This window comes from Anabrus simplex, chromosome 6 (genome assembly GCF_040414725.1).
Source record: "Anabrus simplex isolate iqAnaSimp1 chromosome 6, ASM4041472v1, whole genome shotgun sequence".
NCBI classification, from domain to species: Eukaryota; Metazoa; Arthropoda; class Insecta; order Orthoptera; family Tettigoniidae; genus Anabrus; species Anabrus simplex.
The window spans coordinates 233,064,386-233,082,643 of NC_090270.1; the positions used below are offsets into that span (position 1 = coordinate 233,064,386).

Below are 18,258 nucleotides of genomic sequence, written 5' to 3' on the forward strand. Positions count from 1 at the left end.
CGTCGCCATAAGACCTATAGGCCCATGTGTCGGTGCTAAGTAAAGCAAGTAGCAAAAACAAAAACCCTAAGAGACATGGAATTTAAAAAAATATCCTATTCACTGCATGTAGCCTACAGCAATTTCCTTCGATATCCGTATACAATGTAGAATACCGTGCGAAGCACGGATACATTTGCTAGCAAATAAATAAATAAATAAATAAATAAATAAATAAATAAATAAATAAATAAATAAATAAATTCAGTACCTCATGAAGCGCCACTGAACATTCATTTAAGGTTTTTGGAGACGCCAAAGTGCCAGAATTTTGTCCTGTAGGAGTTCTTTTACGCCGTAGTAAATTTACAGATAGGAGGCTTACGTATTTGAGCACCTTCAAATATTACCGGACTGAGCCGGGTTCGAACCTGCCAACTTGAGCTCAGAAGGCCAACACTCTACCACCTGAAGTACTCAGCCTGGCATTATTATTAATATTGTTGTCATCGTTTGGATCGTTTACACAACAGTGTTATGAATACATAGAAAAGTAAATTGCAATGGATATAATAGAGTACGTTGTACTCAACTTGTAGTCATCTGAATACACCAAGTATATTGTTTAGAAAATAATAAACATTGAATTAAAGAGAGCAACATCATTCGGGGTGTTTTCATTCTTACGAAGAAACTGCTTAATATAACGACTAAATTGTTAGATTTATAAATATTACACACCGCATTCACACTTGCTTTCGCAATTAGGTCTACCAACACACTGACTGCAATGGCAAGTTTGCAGCTTTCGAACAGCACTCCAGGGTGAATAAATAGTACCAGTAGAAACCCTCAATCCGCCGCCCCCTCCCCACAGTGTCAGAAGTGAGCTCCGGACACATCGAGCTTGTGACCGAGTCCTGTAATGTTTGCAGTGTTCTCCCTCGTGCAACATGCCCAGCGGCATTGTAGTAGAAAGGTTTCTTTATACATTGCCCCTTCAGTTAGAGAGGAGTTATGCCCCGCTGCAGCATTTAGCACTGGGACTAGCAGAATAGAAGCATGTGATACATGTTATTGGCTGTATTTATACCATGATGACGTAAATACCTTATTTTCGATTACCTGAAAAGCAAGGAGGCTCATATCTTTTAAGAGGGCGGGGTTTGGTTGTGAAGGGTGAGGGGAGGGTTGGGAGCATATGACTCTTTGCCCTTAAGAGCAGCGGCCACTGTAAGGTTTCCTTCTTAGAAGGTCATAAATAGAGTAGAATATCTTAATTTGGTAACCAGGAGTGACATCTTGCTAAAGTTTGTGCACATAGATCTCATTACCATCCTAGGTACACCAAGATGTGTCCAACCAGATAGTCAGCAGATTTTGATTAAGTTTCTTCACCGGGCCCGATACCACTCATATCAGACAGCTCCTCTGCTAGTTTTACTCCTTGCAGACCCAAGGGTACAGTTTTCACAAAAAATATGAGTTACACATTTTTCATGTCCTGTAATGTTTGCGAGCTTGTGACCGAGTCCTGTAATGTTTATGACCCGGCCAATGACTGGAAAACAGGTTGTAGGCTTTTCATTATAGCTTAATTTTACCTGTAGGTGCACAATATTTTAATAATGAAATGACGGTATTAAAAGTGCCGTACAACTCAGCTTCTCTTTATGAGATTTTCTAATTGCAGGAAAAATGTTGATTTTTTAAAGTTATTTTTCACATATTTACGACCTACATATTTGTGGCATATGGGTTATAGCCATTAATGTCTTCAATTTGTTATTTTATATTAGCTGCATTTTAAGCCTCCGTGGCTCAGGCGGCAGCCTCTCACCGCTGGCTTCGTGGTTCAAATCCTGGTCACTCCATGTGATATTTGTGCTGGACAAAGCGGAGGCGGGACAGGTTTTTCTCCGGGTACTCCTGTTTTCCCTGTCATATTTTATCCCAGCAACACTCTCCATTATCATTTCATTTCATCTGTCAGTCATTAATCATTGCCCCAGATGAGTGCGACAGGCCTCGGCAGCCGGCACAATTCCTATCCTCGCCGCAAGATGGGGGCTTCATTCATTCCATCCCTGACCCGGCCAATGACTGGAAAACAGGTTGTAGGCTTTTCATTATAGCTTAATTTTACCTGTAGGTGCACAATATTTTAATAATGAAATGACGGTATTAAAAGTGCCGTACAACTCAGCTTCACTTTATGAGATTTTCTAATCTTCTGCTACCAAATTGTTTTGATTCCTCCCATGAAGGGGACGGAGGGCCTCTTAGACAGTGAGGCTGTTTCTCACTCCAGGAGATTTGTGGTGGTGATGGAGACGTGAGAAGAAAGTGAGAGGTTTGGCGGCCGTGGCTTATACTAGGAACTGTCCCGGCTTCGCCTTAGTGCAGAAGAATGGAAAACCGCGGAACACCATTCTCAACACAGCCAACGGTAGGGACCATCCTTTCTCCGTATCCCAAGTCCAGAGGTGTAGAACCACGGTAGAGTCGTGGCCAACCGTCCTCTGCTCGGTCGGAGCGTGCTCACTTGTTGGCCGAAACCTACTCTACAACCATCGACCACGGATATTTGCCCCAGTTTGTCTTCGTGAATTCCAAGTTTATCTTCATATTACGATCTTTCTTAATCTTAAAGACGTAATTCATAACTCTACTCATGCCATTCCACGCCATCTCTCCACTGACACCTCGGAAAATACCACTTAGTCGAGCAGCTCGTCTCCTTACTTCCAAATCTTCCCAGCCGAAAGTGTTCAACTCACACAACACACACAACATTATACCCCACCACACTAACACACAGTTTCCCATATATATCAGATACCAACCACCCTCGTAGGAGGGTCCGCCTTACAAAAGGCTGCATCAGGCTAGCAATGGCAACACGGAATTATTATATTATTATGACAATAAATAAATAAATAAATAAATAAATAAATAAATAAATAAATAAATAAATAAATAAATAAATAAATAAATAAATAATAATTTAAAATATGGTTGAGTAACGCCGTCCATTCCATTTATAATATTTATTTATCGTTGAATTATTTTCATAAAATTCCTTGTGATTTGCAGCAACGCAAAGGTGCTGCTAGTGTATTGAAAAAAATATGAAGTAGTGTTGTGTATTTTTATTCGGCTACTCTTCAGCAGATATCCACTGTAAATACTAATAGTTTCTGTTCTCTTTTTTCTGTTCCAGCACCCTGCTCTATGGCCTGACCGGCGGGGGCGGCGTTATGGCGGCAGCAGGGACCGCCTCTCCAGCCCAGCGCCGCCGTTCGGAGAGCGTCCGTCCGCTCTCAGCCACCCAGCTGCTCAGCGTCGGAAGCGGGAAGGTTGGGGACGTCGCCAGTAGCGTTTCTAATGGAGGCGGCGTCGAGAACACTGCTTTCGAGCTGGGTTCGCCTCTTTCCCCCGCCGCCGCCACTCCTTTGTTCCAGAATAACAACCGAGAGGAGAGTGTGGATATTCCTAACAATAACAACAATAACAACACTGTGCAGCAAGCTGAGGTGCCTGGGAACAGCGTCAAACAAAGACGAGAATCCAGCTGGCTGCTAGACCGGAGGAAAGATGACAACGAAATGTGGAGGAGAAGGAAGACCGATCCACCTGTGGATGGCAAGTATTCGTACCACCGCGACTACCAGGAGGCCCTGTCATCCCTGCTGTGGCAGCCCTATGACTGTAGAGGGCAGAACGGTCAGACGCTTTCTTCCGGCGCCAATTTGGATGATGACGCCGATGTATCAGTCTGGTTATACCCACCCCCAGTTCAACGGCGTCCCAAGCAGGAAACAGAGACAATGACGTACAGTTTTAGATCAAGTAACTGCCAGTCATCATCATCCTCTACGTCCTCCATGTCTTCAAGTTCCTCATCTGCTGTGGTAGCAACAATTGAAGATGTTCCTCCATCTACTGTGGGTGGACTCATCATGTCAACTGGCAGCGCCGATGATAGTTGGAGGTGTGAGACCAACAATAGGAACAGTTTGCGTTTGGTTAGCAACGTCCTCGCGGACCCAAAACAACAGCAGCCCCAGCAGCAGCAGCAACAACAGAGCGATGAGTTGGTCAGTGACCTGCATAGGAGACCATGGTTGGGCACGCCGCTAGGAGCTCTGCAATCGCGCTGTGCTTCCTCGTCTGGAGAGTGCTCGCTATGCCCATGTCAGTGCGAGGAGCAGCGAAGTGCGGGCTGCTGCAGTCTGTGTGACGCTATGTTGGTGAACGTGCAGCCTACCACCACAGAGGAGGAGTGCTCCCTCGTGCCATCACAAGCCTCTGTCGGTATTGTTAGTGCGGCCACGACAAACAACAATAGTGTGAGTGTTGTGAATTGTTACCGTGCAGTTCCTGTGATAGTGTCGGCAGTGCCAGCCATCTCCTGTAGCAGCAGCGTGTGTAATGTGCATATAGTGCAGACGACACCTGTTGACACGACGACAAGCGTCGTCGGTCCTGCGCGCGCGCAACGTACATTCACATCCACTGAGGCACAGACGGATGACATAGGGGGAGAGGTGGTGTCCACCCCTGTTTCTCCCAATGCAAGGGCGAGCAATAGGGAACAGAGGCGTCGTGAACGTCGTGAGCGGCGTCACCAGCGTCGCCTCAATACCCAGAACAGTGCCAGTGGTCCTCACCATCATCACGATCCACAATGGCAGGCGCAAGTCGGGGAGAGGCTGCCGGATATACTCAACTCCCATCTGCCACCCCCGTACACGACACTGCCGCCTATGGGACTCCACCATCCACCACCACCGCCCCCTACAGTGCCTCACCCACCACCCCCAGTGCCAGTACCTGTGAGCCCAGGATCGCCGCCACCCCCTCATCACCCGCCGCCAGGAATGCGCTTCCCCTTCCAGCTGACTCCCACCGGCAGAAGAAGGTGAGTACCAGGAACATTACTTGAACTTGTGACCACGAGGTTATTTACTGCACACCTCAGCATCTCAAAAATCTAAACTAAGAGAAACCATTTCTAACGAGGTCGTTACTAAGTAGTGTCGACCCTATTTCTCCCCATTCCCTTGTGAGAAAAAAAGTGTATATTATTTTGTAAACAGATTCCCAGAGTAGCAGGGAGTGGTTGCTAGTGTAGTGTTCAAGCTACTCGTCCCCCCAACTGAGAGTACCGGGATCAAATCCTAGCTAAATCGATTGCGTTAGTATTACTTTATTTGTGCCGTGTGTATTACGAGTAACTAATTTCGTACACATCTCGTTGCCTCAGTATTCTAAACATAACATGAAACATCATTTATATCACAGATGACTGCTTTTATATTATTTGTAATTTTTCAAATATTTGCATTACATTTAAATCTCATCTCTCGCCTCTAATCAGTGCATATCTCTCTCATACACACACATTCATGATACACCAGAAACGCTGTCCAATGATCAAAAGACCTTCAGAAAGGGAATTAGAATGAGAATAAGAACCAGATCCTATTGGCTTGACAGTCAAATGTACAGTAGTGCAGTTTTGCCATCATAATTGATCAGGTCCTTCTTGGTCCCGATTCGAATTTTTTTTTTTTTTTTTTTTTTTTTTTTTTTACTTCCGAACGACTGTGTATAAAAATTAGATAACCGGTTTTTGACAAATCTCTGCACTTTCATGACACAAGACACCAAAAACCTGGTTTTCATAAGATGGATGTGGTTTAAGAAGTCGTGGGGATTCCTTTGAGAATTTCAGCCGCAGAATATCTTTTAAAAAAAAGAAATACTTTACCATTACATTACTTGCCCTATTTGATCCTATTTATCACGACCTCTTATTAATGGATGATATGTTTTATACATTCGGTATTTATACGCATCCATTCTCGCAACCTTTACACATTCACACTCGTACCGAAATATTACGGTAATATTATCATCAGATTATTTATTTATGTGTTTAAAAATTTCTTCCTGACAGACAAATTGAAATTTTAGGAGGTTAGAAGTTTTATATCCTATAAGGAATAGCGTGTAAATCTAACAAGGGACAGGATCCTAAGTGCTTCATGAAAATCCACAGCCTGTTTCCAGTCATCCGACCGGGTCAGGAATGGAATGAATGAAGTCCCTATCTAGCGGCGAGGCTGCTGAAGCCTGTCGCACTCCTCTGGGGCAATGATTAATGAATGATAGATGAAATGAAATGATATTGGAGAGTGTTGCTGGAATGAAATATGACAGGTGAAACCGAAGTACCCGGAGAAAAACCTGTCCCGCCTCCGCTTTGTCCAGCACAAATCTCACATGGAGTGACCGGGATTTGAACCACGGTATCCAGCGGTGAGAGGCCGACGCGCTGCCGTCTGAGCCACGGAGGCTCTTAGGAGCTTCATGTAACCCTCAAAATTATTGGAAGGAAACAGATTAGCTGCAGGGTATGCAGCTCTGAATTAGGATTAAGAAATTCCAGACGTTAATTCCAGATTAAAGCATATAAACATTTAGCATAGCCAGTAGAATAACCAAGGGGTTATAGCGCCATGATAATTAACATATAATGTCCGACTCGTTGGCTGAATGCTTAGCGTACTGGCCTTCGGTCAGAGGGTTCCGGGTTCTATTCCCGGCCGGGTCGGGGATTTTAACCTTAATTGGTTAATTCCAGTGGCACTGGGGCTGGGTGTATGTGTTGTCTTTATCCTCATTACGACGCGCAGGTCGCCTACGTGAGTCAAATAGAAAGACCTGCACCTGGCGAGCTGAACCCGTCCTGGGATATCCCGACACTAAAAGCCATACGACATTTCATTTCATTAAGATATAAAGATCCTTAAACTGGATCATCGTCCAGTAAAAGTAAAATTAAAGTAGTCGGAAATAATTATAGTACTACAATGGATTATTGTATCTTTTTGTTTGTCATTTCTTATGAAACAAATTCTGTCAAAGGAATCTTGAACTCTTCTGAAATTGCTTTATGTTAAGCCACGGTTTCCGTCTTGGTAGATCAAAGAAAATTCCAGGATGGAAAGAATATATTTTGCACTTGTTAACGCGCTATCACTGAACAGTTTGTAGAATGGAGTATATTTTGTGTGAAATCGCTCAACTTATAATTTTCTTTACGGAGCGTCAGTACTGCAGATCATCGTTCGTAAGTAGCGGAGAATTTTACAGAATAAAAGTACATGAGTGGAACGTAATTTTAAAGACTTGCATTTTAAAATCAAACGTCAGGCTTCATAGCTAAATGGTTAGTGTGCTGGTCTTTGTCACAGGGGTCCGGGGTTTGATTTCCGACAGGTTACGGAAATTTAAGTATAATTGGTTAATTCCGCTGGCACGGGGGCTGGATGTATGCGTCGTCTTCATCACGATACAGGTCGCCTACGGGCGTTAAATCAAAAGAACTTGTCCTCGGACACTCCCGGCATTAAAAGCCATACCGGTACGCCATTCATTTCATTAGATCAAGCAAGGTGCTGTGACTCGTGATATCGTGATCACAGACACATCGGCCTGTATTTGTAGGTTTTAGAATGCATCCACCGTATCCCCTCCCTGATTAAAGAGACGACTAAAAGAGGAACCCTCATGAGCTTGTCTTGACGACCCCGGGGCCCCTGTGCGACTCTGGAATTGCTTTCACTTCCATCTTCCCTTTCCGATCTTCCTTGGTCAACTCTTGTTATGTTCTAACCCCGACGGTATTGGGTTTGTGAGGCTTAGGGCATCATTCATGTTTATGCCCTTCGTTACAACCCTTCTCTTTCCTTCGCCGAAACCTTCAGGCTTCGAAAGGTCGGATTTCTCCCATTCTTCCCTCTGATCCGTGTTACGAGAGGACGGTTGCCTATTTTGACTTGATCCTCTTCAAAGAGTAATAGGTACTAGTCCGAAACAAAGAAATGTTGACATTCTGTACACCACATGTATAATGGGCGGAATTCGAACGACGACCGCCAGTGGCGACATCATACCCATATTATTTTTCCTTCTCCAAAGAAAGTAATATTCTTCTTCATATTTGAAGGGGGAACATTTAAACCACGATTTTGACATATTGTCTTGTGGCTGGGTGTCATCTGAAAATTTGCAACACGAAATTAGCAGTACAAAATGTGTGACGCGATGTTACCTAACAACCGAGCAGGCTGTGATGTGAAGTATTGATGGATGGCCATGAGTGAGGGACATACATCAAAGAGAGGTATTAAGTGTACAGATGGTCGATATGATCTTGCACGCTGTGATGCGTAGCGTTGATGAATGGTCATGACTAAGAGACATACAGAAGGTTATTTTATCAAAGGTGCCTCATATCACCATACTCCATAGAACTGTTTACTTCATTCGTGCTAGTTGCATAGGCCCTGAGTCAGTTCCCCCTTTCAACGCACTGCATCCTACACTTATCGACTCCAAATTCCATATGTCTCTCGAAAACGCTTCGTTAAATGAAAATACATTAGTCATCAATTTGAGTTCAATTTATTGAAAGATATATATACATATGATCATTTGAAATTCTCAAAGATAAATCCGACACAAATTTTGGTTAAGTATCCTTTGTTGAACAAATTTAAATGTGAAATATATCTCTGGAAGGAAATATTTAATTATAATTGGGTCGTAGATATTTCAGTAACTAGACTTTCACAGAAATCAGGGTCACTAAATCCCAGAGCAGGTTCTTAGACTTGATTGTACACACGTTTCCGCTTACGAGGCGGAATAGAACTCGCAAAGAATGTGCCTTAATTTCTATCACAGGAAAGAACATGACCTCCTATTAAATGTTTTGCTTAGGTAAGGAATCAGTGTCGTGTGTGACCGCCCAAATATTTTGTCTAACTTCCTTAATCCTACGTCAAGTGCAACGAATGTGACCAGATGCACATGGTTTCATATTTTCTGCTATTTCGGTGGAAGATATTACATTATTCATGTGCCATCTTTACTCTCTTTTTCTTACCAGCTAATGTAGTATTGAGTGAGTAACTTTGTTAGTTAAGTGTTGCGCGCTAGACTGAACGAAAAACTCAAAGGGGTATTTCTGTTCAAAGGTACACAAATTGTCGGAAAGAAATACATCTGCATTGCCTCAGCGTTTAGAAGTATCATCGCTGGAAATGGAAGGAGATTTCAACCAAAACAACTATATGAATAATAAATTGCCCCTAACTGAAGATTTGGATCGGTTAACTAATATATATATAAGATATATTAATACCGTTATTATTACTTTTCTTAATTATATTAAAATGAACTGTTAGGCCTACTTTCTGAACGGAGCAGAGTGGCCGCGTGTGTTAATGCGCTACGACTATAGAGCCAGGTTCTACATTCGGAAGACAAATGGTTTCGAACCCCACCATCGACCGCTCTGAGAATGGTTTTCTGTGGTTTCCAATTTTCACTTCCAGGCAAATGCCGGGACACTTCCTATTCATAGGCCAGAGCCGATTCGTTCCATCTCCTTAGCCAAACTCCATTCACAGTCATTCATTTCATCTTCATTAGCTCCTCAACTGATGTGAGCGAGGACTGAATAGCTCAGGCGGTAAAGAACCGGTCTCCTGAGCTAAAGTTGGCGGGTTCACTCCCGGCTCAGTCCGGTGGTAGGCCTATTCAAATAAATCATTCTCGTGACGGTAGATTTACCGGCACCTAAATGAACACATGCGGGACAACAGGAAGGGCATCGGCCGTAAAAAAGCATTCCGTATAATTTCATCTCACTTTATCCTCAACCTCGTATGAGGAAACCGGTCTAATGGGCAAACATACTGAACCCATGACCTTACCTTAAAGGGTTCAATACATTCAATTTTACTTTCCGCCTTTAATTTTGATGATGTTTAAAAAAGGATGGTAAAATTATCCGTCAAGTTTATTATTTTCGTACTTTTTAAAATCAATAGTCTATTTGATCAGTAAATAGAATTATTAACTCAAATTAGATTATATGACTCCTAAACAAACTATTTGGTCAGTAAACATAGAGTCCAATTCTTAACAACACATGATAATAAAATAGATTTAATATTACAATATAACAATTACGAAAAAAATAACAGTATAGAAAAGTTGTGAGCCTTTTAAAATATATTGCGCCCGTCCGTATTCCGAATCGCGTCGTGCCTTTCGGAAGATTAGGAACTAATAATAGAAATATCGCACGTGCATATACTGTCTGCTGTTCCACAAATTCGAATAGTTCGAATAGGTGTGAGAGAAAAAGAAAAGTAGCAGCCGCGACCTTGATCAAAGTAATCCCCCTGGTTTAAAACCATGAAACCACGGACAGCCAATTTCGTGGCTGTTGAGGATGCAGTTCGAGCCAAGCTTACAGCTAGACCACTCGTACCGTGTGGCCAACTTGTTCATTAATCCGTATTTTTCTGTTAAGCGAAGTGCTCACAAAGCACATTGAATTTAGGTGTAATCAAGATCGCAACCTACAGATATCTTGGTTTACCCAGTGAATTGAATGGTTTTACATAAGTTGAGTGCACCTCAGGTCTAGGAAAAATCCCTGATCTGATCAGGAACCGAACTCGTGGCCTTCTGAATTGAATACCAGTACACTGTTCAATCATCCAAGGTGCCGGACTCAAATTTTCATACCTTTTGAGGAAGTTTAAGTTAGAGGGAAGAATGGAACGTGGCATTTGCTTTTGCGACGACTCCATCACTAGTAACACAATGCATTCTTCATTAAATTTCTCCCGAACAAAATCTTTTGAGGACGCTGATAGTCATGCACCAAATATGGAATAATGGACAGGAAAGAATTAGTCTTTTCTGAATGTAAAATGTATTGTTTATGCATAACGAAGGCTACGTTTCATGTAGCAATCTCTTGAATCGAGCGTAAATATAAAATCCATCCATGGCATATTTGTTTGGTTATACAACGAACATTCCACACAGAGTTTTATAATGACATAAGGCATTGAAATCACGACTGAGATATTCAACGCAACTGACTGAAAACAAAAGAATTTAATTAGCCAAGTTATTTCTCAATAATAATAATAATAATGATAATAATAATAATACGTGTGTTCTGGTGCTTATTTCCTCTAAGTTAGTTGCTTCCTTCAGGAAAGGACCGCGCCGTAATCACCAATATGATGTACCTTGATTCATTTCTTACCTTAAGATCAGTCGCGTACGTAAAATTTCGGTCAGTGAGAGGGGTGGAGGGGGGTGTGTTGATTCATTTTTAGAACTAGTTATTTTTAAAAAATTACCGATATATTTAATTATAAGGAATATCTCTAAAGCGGATAAATGTTCATTGTGCATTTACAAGAGTTCGTGTTTGTATTTACACTACTCAGAGAGACGTCTGTTTGGAATGCTGAATGTATTTTTAATATTATTATTTTCTGGTCACAGCTGTTACCTTGAATGTGAGATCTAACAGAGCGATCCAATTAATATTTTTCTTGTTTGGTTCCTTGCCTGGTCTTATGGTGACGATGGGATAGGAAAGACGTACGAGTGGCAAGGAAGTAGCCGTGGCCTTAATTAAGGTACATTTGCCTCGTGTGAAAATGGGAAACCACGGAAAACCATCTGCAGGGCTGCCGACAGTGGGGTTTGAACCCAATATCTCCCGATGCAAACTCACAGTTGCGTGCCCTTAACCGCACGCCCAAATCGTCCGGTGAATTTCTGACCAAAACGGAAGCTTTAAAACCGGGTAAACCCATCCCCCTTGTGCACGCTACTGCCCTAAATTGAAAGTATTCGTACGGAAGATTATTATTATTATTATTATTATTATTATTATTATTATTATTATTATTATTATTGCTGCAGCTATTATTATTATTGTTATTATTAGTTTATGCAGGTAAGACAAATGATCACCTCTGACACCGAAGAATGTGTATATTATTATATCGTGGTTCCGCCTGCGGAAAACGGTATGTGAAATATTTCATCTTAGAACTGGTACAATTGAAGGAGGGTATTTAAACCCAAGTGATAACGGTAAGTTAGTAATTAAAACATCGGATGAAGCTCTGTTTATGGAACGGCTTTGGAAATCAGGCGACGTTAGGTAAATAATTAGGCCACGTTACTTAAATGAAAAATGGAGTCGACAGAGGGCAAGAAAAGCAAAGAGAGAGAGACTTAAAAAAAAAATCTAAAATCCGGTTTTCATGTTTTGAACTCTACTACCGAAATATTTTCATTCCTCTCCTGAAGGGGGAGGCGGGCCCCTTAGACGGTGACGCCGATCCTCAGGCCAGAAGAATTGTAACGGAGAAGGTGAGAGGATTGGCAGCCGTGGCCTATACTAGGAACTGTCCGAGCATTTGTCTTAGTGCAGGAGAATGGAAAAAATCTAAGGTTCAGTGTTGTGTTATTTCGAAGCTTCTGTGATATACTTTATGTGCTGCGGGTTAGCATTTCGCCCACAATATTATCACATTGCTATTTTCTCAGGCGCAACGATGATATTTCCATTTTAGACCGTTGTGCTTCTCATGTTCCATCTGCAAGATACTGTGAATAAACGTAAGCACTTTCACCACTTCTTATTTGTGCCTTCGTTTGTTTCCCTGCCTTCAAAACATGAGGTCGGCGGATGCAGAGTGGGTTTCGGCCCTCAAGTGGGCACCGCTCGTTCATGTTCCGACAGTTCGGTACTCCGACCGGCCAACCAAGCAGAGGAGGGGTGGCCACGGCTCTATTGCCTCTCTACGCCTCTGCATTCGAGAGACGGGGAGGGGCGGGCCCCTACCGTCGGCTGTCCTGAGAATGGAATTCCGTGTCTTCCATTCTCCTGCACTAATTCTTTCACCTTCTCTCACCTTCTCCGTTACAATTCTCCTGGCCTGAGAACCGGCGTCACCGTCTAAGGGATCCGCCTCCCCCTTCAGGGAAGAAATTAAAATATTTCGGTAGTAGAGTTCAAAACATGAAAACCTGGTTTTTTGGATATTTTTAGGTCTGTCTGTCTGTCTGTCTGTCTGTCTGTCTCTCTCTCTCTCTCTCTCTCTCTCTCTCTCTCTCTCTCTCTCTCTCTCTCTCTCTCTCTCTCTCTCTCTCTCTCTCTCTCTCTGCTTCTCTTGCCCTCTGTCGACTCCATTATTCATTTAAGTAACATGACCTAATTATTTACCTAACGTCGCCTGATATCTAAAGCCGTTCCATAAACAGAGCTTTATCCGATGTTTTCATTACTAACTTACCTTTATTACGTGGGTTTAAATACCCTCCTTCCATTGCACCAGCAATTATTCTCGCTTCTTTCATGTCGTTTACGTCCGGCTCATGAATAAGATATACCGCGTACAGACAATTCCTCCTGATTACAGAGCATTATAAGGAAAGTTTTTATTTCAAACCCACTTTTTTTTTCCTTGGGTGAAACGGCAGGAAAAGAATGAATGCACGGAAGAACCATGATCTCTACTCTAATGATACTAGAACAGAAACAAATTACAGTAGATTTCGTTAACAAATGTAGATTTTTGTTCAGTATATATGCATATCTTCTCTGTGCTGTAGTAGCTAGTGTGATTACCTGCCAACCCCGGAGGTCCGGGTTCGATTTGAAAAGTGGTACGAGGGCTAGAACGGGGTCCGCTCTCCTCCAGGCAAATGCCAGGATGGTACCTAACTCAAGGCCACGGCCGCTTCCTTCCTCTTTCTTGTCTATCCGTTCCAAACTTACCAGCCTCCTGCGATGACCCTGTGAGGCCGTCTGAGCGAAGTACTGGTCCCCCTCCCCAGGTATATCCCCCGACCCAAAGCTTCACGCTCCAGCGGCGGTAGAGGTGGGATCCCTTGCTGAGTCCGGGGTAAAAATTAAAAGCAACCCTGCAGGGTAAACGGATTAAGAAACAAAGAATTATGTGCAAATCTTAAATGCCAGTTGAAGTGCGAGAATTACATCCCACACCCTTGAGCACTGAAGGCTACCTTCTAAATACAGTGAACCTCTGTTATCCGAAACACTTTTAACTGAAGTACCGTTTAACCGAAACGAACGAAAAAATATATTTTCGGTTAAAACGAATTAAGGAAGCATCGTCTGTTATATTGTGACAAAGTGGATGAGTAACGGAATGTGTGAAATTCGATCTTGACTGCCTCCTTTCCTTCTCTATTGCGAACTCATTTTGTGTTGTGAGGATGGCCTTCTGATGGTCTGCTAATGAAACGGTGACGTGACGGAGGCTAGAAAGCAATGTGAAGGTAAAAGCAACTTAAATAAAATAGAAGGCTTTTTCGGAAGTGTTAGTACATTATAGAGAACGTTAAAGAACACCAGTTTTTTCCAAGTATGTACAGTAGTTCGTGTTTATAAAAATACTTTCTTAACATTGTATGTGTATTGTCTTTATTAAGGCTTATCTTCACCTAAAAGGTCAACAAACATTTCTTAACCTCTAAAAATTATACATTTTATTTAATATCCGAAATTTTGGTTAACCGAACTCCCCCCCACCCCCACCCTCGTTCTGGTAACAGAGGTTCTACTGTAAATGCTTAGGGAGAATCGAAGACGGAAGTAGATTCAGAACGCAGTCAGTCCTGGAATTCCAGCAACTAGCGAAGCTACTTTGTGTTGTGACGGAGCTACTGTGTGCAGGTGTCGCAGCAGTGAGGTATTGTCTTAGCCGCTAGTCCTCTATACTTAAAGCGGTTATTAAACTCGAGTCCCTGCTTGCAGTTTACTTCGCGATGCTCATGTTATTGTTTTGTTGAGTTGCGTGCGCTAAGTGAGACACGCTGACGAAGTTAAAGGCCATGTAAGGTGACCCACTTTACCCCCTCTCAAGCTCGCTCCAAGCACCACTGCTTACAGTACTTGAGACTTGCCATTCTTTCTCATCACCAGCACTGGCAGTGGAGTTCATTTACTGAAATCCTTCTGCGCATGCTTTCCCAGTGCTGTAGGAATAGAATCTCTGTCTCTTACCGAAGTCTCCGGGTTCGATACCCGGCCAGGTCAAGATTTTTACCTGGATCTGTGTGCTGGTTCGAGGTCAGCATACGTAATTACCATTGAGGAGCTATCTGACCCTGACATAGCGGCGCCGGTCAGGAAAGACATGAATAACGGCCGGAAGGATTCGTCATGCAGATCACATGACACCTCCTAATTTGATGAGCAGCGGTCGCTTGGTAGGCCAAGGCCATTAGTTTTTTTCTTTTTTAGCCCTGAGGACGTGAAGTACACACTATTCCAGAAGGAGACGTTGAAATGCAATAGAACGCCATCTGGCCCGGCTCCTTGGCTGAATAATCAGCATAGTGGCCTTCGGTTCAGAGCACTGCGGGTCCGAACATTTTTTTTTTCTAAATTCACCAAACTACCATTTTGTAAAATGCTAAATTTTCTTTCTTTCTTTCTTTCTTTCTTAATCCGTTTACCCTCCAGGGTTTGTTTTGCCCTCGGACTCAGCGAAGGATCCAACCTCTACCGCCTCAACGGCAGTGCTCAGGCAACCTCACCTGCTATGCGGAACGGGGCCTTGTGGGGGGATGGTAAGTTTGGAAGGACTGGACGAGGAAGAGGGAAGGAAGAGGAGGTGGATTAAGTTAGGTACCATCCCGGCATTTGCCTAGAGGAGAAGTGGGAAACCACTTCGAGGATGGTTGAGGAGGGAATCGAAAACCTCCCCCCCCCCCCCACCCCCACCCTGTACTCAGTTGGCCTCCCGAGGCTGAGTGGACCCCGTTCCAGACCTCGAGCCACTTTTCAAATTTCGTGACAGAACCGGGAATCGAACCCGGGCCTCCGGGGATGCAGCTAATCACACCAACAGACCACAGATGCGGACAAATATATTTACGTTTCTTTAAAGAAATTCTATCTTGTAGAGTGCTTTCTTGATGTGTTAATGCCAAAACATATGAATGTAGATTTCTCTTTTTACAAAATTACATTCCGTTATAAATTTAAGAACATGTAAATATATTATGGACTTTTTCAATTTTTTTACAAGTTGTTTTACGTCTCACCGACATGACATGACATAGATAGGTCTTATGGGGACGATGGGGTAGGAAATAGTTAGGAATGGAAAGGAAACGGCCGTGGTTTTAACTAAGGTGCAGCCCAGCATTTGTCTGGTGTGAAAAATGGGAAACAAACGGAAAATCATCTTCACGGCTGCCGACAGTGGGATTCGAACCCACTATCTCTCGAACGCATGCTCACAGCTGCGCGCCGCTAACCGCACGGCCAATTCGCTCAGTCAGTTTCTTTTATCTTTTTGATGTTACAAAATTTTCAAAATGATTAAGTGCTCGTGTCTTACGAGATTACTTTTGATTTTATACAAAACTACTTAGAGACATTCTTCTCCTCACCACTGGGAACTCGCATACAACTTTGCAATTTAAAGTACTTTGCAGTACTTTTTGTTTAACTCTGTGGCGGAGTGGGGGAGGGGGTCGATTCGGTGGGGTCATTTGTAAGATGTGCCCATATTTTCTTCATTCTTTTGCTCTAGGTTCCTTTGTCTCCTTTTGGTCCAGATTGTTGCCGTCATTTTCTTCATTTTGTCGTCTTGGTTAACTTGTCATTCGTGATTTTTGGATCTAAAGATCTGTGTGTTTTTAGATGGTTTGTCTCTCTCTCTCTCTCTCTCTCTCTCTCTCTCTCTCTCTCTCTCTCTCTCTCTCTCTCTCGGTCATCTTTTTCTTCTTCCAGCCCTCGTACCACTTTTCAAATTTCGTGTCAGAGCCGGGAATCGAACTCGGGCCTCCGGGGGTGGCAGCTAATCACACTAACCACTACACCACAGAGGCGGACAAGATGTTAAGTACAGAACAAAAATGGCCAGCGAGACACCAGTGGGATTCATTCATTGATTTGGCGCACAGCGGGCGACTTGCACGCACTCTACAGTGTGATGGCAGTAGACCTGTAGCTTAGATCCTTTCCAGCAGAACAAATATGTTGGAGGCCACCATAGCTCAATGGTAGAGCAACTCACGCGAAATCGGGAGGTTGTAGGTTCGGATCCCACTGGTGTCCGGTCATTTTTGTACGTAACACTGCCTAATAGGTTGAAAGTCGATTTAAATTTTTCTGAATGTTTCACCAAGGTATTTAAACTGTGAGACTCATTTCATCTTACCGCATTTTGTTTCTGAGTATTTTGGTGCTTGTTTGCTGTAGGTAACTTAATGTTTTTTTGTTTCTTTTTCGAATGGTGCTTAGAGGCCAACCTTCTTCGTTCTTTCTTTTCGAAATTCGATACGGTTTTAGGCTGTTGGGATGTCATGAGTTAAAATTGCTAGGTTGTCTGCGAGTGTTAGGTAGTCTCTTTCTCTTATTATTATTATTATTATTATTATTATTATTATTATTATTATTATTATTATTATTATTGGAAGAGTGACTTACATTTTCATGTTACACTCTACACATGGTGAATGGGTCCTGGCAAGTACACAAGCGCTGCTCTGACAGTACAGCACAGCTAAAAGTGGGCCAAGTATGTTGCTCAGCCTGTGCTAGGTATGTGCTTGTTTTGTACTTCCTGGAAACCATGGGTCCACCCAGCTGGATTCTTGCTCTAACAACTGCCATACTTTATTTTTGTAAACATGTCCTCACACACAATATGGACCTGAATCATAAGCGTGATCCATGCTGCCTTTCGATAGTCCCAGTCCTCTTTTGGACAGCCAGTTCGCCTACGGGTATTGAGGTGCATTATGGTCCACGTCACGACTCTTCAACTGTATTGTTTAGCTTCCAAGACCAAGTTAGTTACTTCCCGTAGTGTCAATACATATAATAATAATAATAATAATAATAATAATAATAATAATAATAATAATAATAATAATAATAATAATAATAATAATAATTTGACGCCAACTGGCTGCTTCTTCGTCAGTTTAGACGTTTTGTTTTAATCTAGGCCTACTAGATGGTAGAATAAACAGAATCTCTCTTGGCCGACGTCTATGGCTGAGATTTTTAATCAATGTTGTCGGTTAAACACCAAATGTGTTACCAGAAATCTTTTATATGCCGACATTGTACGACATGAAGTGTCAGATGGACTATTTTCCATTATTCAAGTATCCAACTACCTCAGTCGGGTTTGAACCCACTACCCTGGGGTCCGGAGGTCGAGACACTACCACTGATCCACAGACGAAGGTTCCGCTACATATAACTGCACCTTGAACGATCTCCTAAAGGACATCTCTGAAGAGCATAAACTGTTGTTGTTGTTGTTGTTTGGGTCACGAGTTCATAGACTGCTTTGATGCAGCTCTCCATGCCACCCTATC

The 18,258-nt window shown here is 42.7% G+C and overlaps 1 protein-coding gene across 2 annotated transcripts in view; it reads left to right on the forward strand.

Moving 5' to 3' along the window:
* LOC136875945 (uncharacterized) overlaps positions 1–18,258 on the forward strand; it is a 335,536-nt gene that overhangs the window by 109,763 nt on the left and 207,515 nt on the right. For both annotated transcript variants that reach the window (XM_068228100.1, XM_068228099.1), the window contains exon 2: positions 3,203–4,903. In XM_068228100.1, coding sequence (XP_068084201.1) covers positions 3,240–4,903 — 1,664 coding nt within the window. In that variant the 5' untranslated portion in view covers positions 3,203–3,239. The remainder of the gene's footprint in view (positions 1–3,202; positions 4,904–18,258) is intronic.